The sequence below is a fragment of the Phalaenopsis equestris genome, unplaced genomic scaffold (genome assembly GCF_001263595.1).
Source record: "Phalaenopsis equestris unplaced genomic scaffold, ASM126359v1 Scaffold000002, whole genome shotgun sequence".
Classification (NCBI taxonomy): Eukaryota; Viridiplantae; Streptophyta; class Magnoliopsida; order Asparagales; family Orchidaceae; genus Phalaenopsis; species Phalaenopsis equestris.
Window position 1 is genome coordinate 6,418,840 of NW_018164444.1, and position 5,453 is coordinate 6,424,292.

General features: G+C 34.2%; 1 protein-coding gene across 1 annotated transcript in view; it reads right to left on the minus strand.

The window, feature by feature from the left end:
• Positions 1-3,882: 3,882 nt before the first annotated feature.
• The window catches only part of LOC110039392 (basic 7S globulin-like), a 6,405-nt gene continuing 4,834 nt past the window's right edge, over positions 3,883-5,453 (minus strand). Inside the window, exon 2 of the mRNA XM_020744430.1 lies at positions 3,883-5,427. Coding sequence (XP_020600089.1) covers positions 4,034-5,427 — 1,394 coding nt within the window. The 3' untranslated portion in view covers positions 3,883-4,033. The remainder of the gene's footprint in view (positions 5,428-5,453) is intronic.

Sequence of the window (5,453 nt, forward strand, 5' to 3'; positions counted from 1 at the left end):
AAATACTATGCTTTTATAAATTGTCTTCCTAAATAAAGAGTAAGCTTCAAAGAATAGTGGTTTTAAAACCTATGATTAGTGAAGCTTCTCCTTTATTCTCTTGTATAGTGGGATTAGGCTATATTATCAAGACATTTAAAAATTTTATGTTTTATTTCTTTCTTTCTTTATGTGTTTTTTATTCTCCTCCTTCAACTCTCACTAACCTTCCCTAAAAAAGTACACTTGCTTGAGGATTCAAAAATCCAACCTCTCAATTTTTCAATTCATGCTCCATCATTCATAGGAAGCTTACATAATTGGTTTTTATAAGTTAAATGATTTGCTACAAGAGGATTGCAATTATGATGCTTGTAATAGATGCACATAGATAATTAGTGTAGATGGTTATAGTAAAATGATTATTATAAATTGGCGGAAGGATGATGAGGAGTTGGAATATCTAAAGAAGCTTGGAGCTTATACCAAAAGGATGAACATGCGATGAGAATTTTGAATGTTCTTATAAAGCCTTGGGTGATGGAGTTTTCATGGTAGAGAAATGAATTTAATTTTAATTTTAATTTATAAAATACATTCTAAAAATATTTTTATAATTAGATCATTATCTTCTTATTTTATTATAGCAAATGTTGTCTTCACACTCTAACTAAAAATTTTTAGAATCACATGAGTAGATATTCCTCTAGTTCATTTAAGGGGATCGATTTCTAATAATTTTTCTATATATATTTCTTTTTAAGATTTCTAAATAAAAAGTTGGGCTCTAATTTGCAATATTTATGCCTCAAAATTTTAAGCCCTGGTTGGATATGATCCTTTCTCACTCTCCTTATTCATGAAAATTCTTATGAGATGGGTCATGCTTAATAAGCTCAACTTGCAAGCTAAGTAGAAAATCAATTTCAAGCTAACTCAATAGCTGACTAAGCTGACTTACACTCCTAACTAGCATAAATGGTTTGTAAATTTTTTTAATTATTTTTCATCTCATCAAATAGATTTTTATTTAATTAGTTTTTAAATGTCATGTGACTCCATAACTATAAGGTTATGAGCATGTATTTTAAAATATTTATTGAATTTAATTGTAATTAAAACTTAATGTATTTGACTGTTTAATGAAAAAAATCTATTGGTCATGTGATCATGAAGCTTTTTATCTTGATCAATTTATACAATCTCATATCCTTTGCTGATTGAATGTTATTGTGCATAGGATTAATATTTTTTTTAAAATATAAACCATTAATTAAGATAAAAAGATCAATCATTCAAATTTTTTTAATTATAAAAAAGATTAATTTTTAATCTAAGAAAATATGAGCACATGAAATTATATTTGTTAAAGAACTCATGTAATATTAAAGTTAAAAATACTTTTAAATATAAATTGATTATTAGCCCATGCAATGGTAAAAAACTAATAGTTTCTAAAGTGAAAAAATATTTAACTAAATCTAATCACTTCTTTATGGTTGTGGGAGAAATAATTATTGAAGCAGCAATGTGTGAATAAGAGGTGAAATTAATATTAGAAGTGGAGAGCTCTTAGAAAATAATTGCATAAAAAGGAATTGAAGATCATAGTTCTTATTAGCTAACCTTTTAGGTTTATCTAACTCGATAAGCCAAAAGTGTTCAAACTAGAAATATTATGCAAACTCTTGTAATTATTTTCCATTGGCTCATGGAGGTCAAAAAGATAGGAAAGGATTGTTATGTCACTAGAAAATATATCAATCAAGCACATATATTTATTTAAGAGTTTTTTATTAAATTGAACTCAACATTATATAAATTTTAATTTTAATGAATTTATATTAAATTTAATATTTCAACTAGATAAACTCAATAAAACTAAATGTGTATTGATCCAAGTCCAAATGAGTCTAAATCAAGAATAAAATGTAGTTAGAAACTTTTAAGAATGCTCTACACATCAAGAAGAACCTCATCTACAAGAAATTTTAATCAAATTTTAATACATTAAAAGTGACAATAAAATCTTGAACATTGCAATAAAAAATTACAAATTATTAGGAGTTTCAACTTATAAATAACTTATCCTGCCAAATGATAGTATTTTTATATGAAAAAGTTTATAAGAGTATTGAAATATATTATTTCAATTGCAAAAAAATGAATTTTCCTTTTTATAATTGATGTAAGTATAATAACCTTTGATATTTTGTGTGGTTAGACCATGTGGTCTATCAAATTGAGATTAAGATTGTTATTTGCACACTTAAATATTTATACTTCAACTACTTGATATATTTTCTTAGCTCACTCATAGGTCTTCTTTTAGCCTGGTTAAGAAGAAAGCCCTACTTCAACTATGAACTCAGAATAACTATGATTTAAACTTAAAAAAAAGTAAATAATAAAAAAAAGTATGATTAAACCTTAGCGTGACTACGTAAAATTCATATGAATATAACATAGGTCATAAGAGGATCTTTTGATTATTTAATTCTAATTAATGTCATTTTTATCAATGGGTTTGGCATAGTTAACTACATAATAGATCTTATTTTATGCTTAATCCTAATTGCTCATGGTGGGCTTAGTTGGTGTTCCAAGCATCTTCTCTTTCCACCATTAGTCCAATTAAATGCATGCTTCTGTTCAACAACTAACCATGAAATCAAAATTAGCCTTATCTATAGGCACAAGTTTAACATATGGTCAACATAGCTAAAGTTTGCCTTGCCCATGTATTCATTTGTTGATTCTAAACTAAATAATTCAATTAGCCTTAATTAATTTTTATAAATTTATAAATCTAATATCTAAATTTTAATAATTATATAAAAAAAATATTTAAGTGTCAAAACAATATTAAAATATAGTGTAAAAATATCAAGGTGTCTTTCATAACTAACAATTTATGCATTCACTAACTCCACCTTTCCTATATTGTTAATGCACGCCACATATTCCCCACAAACTTGATAACAAAGTAATGATTTACATAGGTTTATGATTAATTATATATTAAAAAGAAGATACAAAATTAGGATGGTCTATAGTGAGATTATGCTTTGTGAGGTTTTTCCTAGGGAAAAATACTTTTACTAATAAGTAATTTAAAGATAATTAATTTATTGGATCATTTCATTCAAAAAAATTTTATCTTGATTTTTTCCTAAAATTTGAAGAACTTAATCAACTTTCTCAACTTTCAACAACATACATATGATGATTTGTCCACATATTGCATACTTTTAATATATTTATAAATCTAATACTTACATTTTAATATTTAAATTAATATTTTAGTTTCAAAATTATATTAAAATAAATGCATAAAGAAGGCTAAGAATGCATTCATTAACTCATCCCCTCCTATATAGTGGATGCATGTCACATATGCCCCACAAACTTCACCTTAAGGTCAAATTTTACATTGAGTCCATATGAGTTATACATTAACTCTAATTAAATCATTACAATTTAACATGTGTTTTTGTTAAGAAGAAAGCTCATATTAATACAAAATATAAGGGGCAATTACATACAGAGCGCCCCAAACATTGCTATTTATAAATCAAGCACCACTTGCATCCATTTTTCAAATTCTCACTGAAATATTAAAATTCATGATAAAATCTCAACCTATATTTTTCATTTTTAACAAATTCTCAATGATTTGATTGTGACCTGCATAAATACATCGATTTGATAATTAAAAAAAGTATTATACGTGCAAATATACCCACAAACTTATCCAAATATCAAATTTTACAATTAGTCAACAAGATATATATATATATATATATATATATAAAAGAAAAAAAGTTATAAATTAAGAAGACAAAAAATATAATTAAAAAAAATTAGAACACTTTTCTTAAAAAAAAAGGAATACAAATTTATTTAATTTATTGTATCATTTCATATAAGATGACACCAACATCTTCATAAACAACATCTTGATAAACAATGAAGTCTGTCGCAATCACCCCTCATTCTTATTCGTTCATAGAAAAACATGAAAAATCAAACCAATCCAAACGGTCATCAATCATCATGGGCTGGACGTAAAGTTGAAATTACCGCAGGTGGTTCGCCGGAACAGCAGCGTCGAGCTGAATCCAACCCTGGAATATGCCAAATCAAACTCCACCAAATTATCCTCCAACTGATACCCCCCAATCACTATCGATGTCCTCGCCGTCCTCCCTCCGTCCACAAACCCAAAACAGAACACCCCGCTCTTCACCTCAACCATGGAGTTCCCCCCATATATGATCCAGAACACATTCTCATTCTGCAGAACCAGTTCCACTGCCGGCACCCCCGGCCCCACCCTCGTGCTCCCCAACTCCTTCCCATCATAGCACAGCTCGAACGGAGCCACCGCCGCCACCCTCGTCACGTTCGCCAGGGCGGCCGAAAACGCATCCGTAAGCGACTTGTATATGCTCGTCTCCAGCGTGGTGTACGGTACTGATGTACTTATTTTGGTTCCTCCGTACCCCGTATTTTTGTCGATGGTCAGCAGTGTCTTGTTTAATGCCACCGCGGTTCCTCCGACTTTGATGGCGGTGACGCCGACGAAATACTCGTAGGAAGGTTCTCCGTTGGTGTAGGTTCCGGCAGTGCTGATGGGGTTGGTGAGGAGTGGAGTGTAGAGGAGGGATTGAGAGCCGTCGATGCCAGGAAGGAAGTTGTAGGGGCCGGGGCCGAAGAAAAGGGCTCCGGTGACGCGGGGGTTGGAGGGGAGGCAGAGTGCGAAGCGGCGGCGGAAACTGAATTTGGCGGCGAGTTGAGATGGTAAGGCCATGCGGGTACGGCCGAGGCCGGCGATGCCGACTGTGCCGGCAGCGAGGCCGCGGGTGAGTAAAGCGGGTGCGCAGGAGAAGAGGAAGGATGGGTCGGTGACAGGGGAGGAGGGAGTGAAGCCGTCGGTGGAAGGGAAGGAGAGAGCGTCAAGGCCCAGATCGCCGACGCCGTTGTAGTGGGTGAAGGGGTTTTCGGGGTAAACGCGGCAGGTGTTGTTGTGGCAGCCGGGACGTGGGGAGGAGAAGCAGTCGCCGCAGCTGTCTGAGACGGCGAGGGAGCAGAGGGCGGAGTGGCAGGGGACTGGGCGGTAAGTGGATGAGAAGTAGATGGCGTCGCAGTTGATCCAGAGATGACGGCCGCCGAGGTCGACGGCGAGGTTGAGGGGAAGGGAAGGAGTGCGCTGGTTGATGCGGGTGAGGTATTGAAGGGTGTTGGGGTCTTTGGAGAGGGGGGCGATGAGGGCGTGGGGGCTGGCTGTGGAGGAAGGGGAGGAGAGGAGGAAGGGGAGCAGAGAGAGGAGAAAGGAGATGGATTGGGAGGGAGTGGCAGACCCAAGTTGCCATTTTTGGATCAGGAGGATGGGAAGGGTTTCAGCAGGCACGTTGAATGCATAAAAAAAGGCCGATTTGCCGCAAGCTTGACGGTGTTAATGGGGGGGGAGG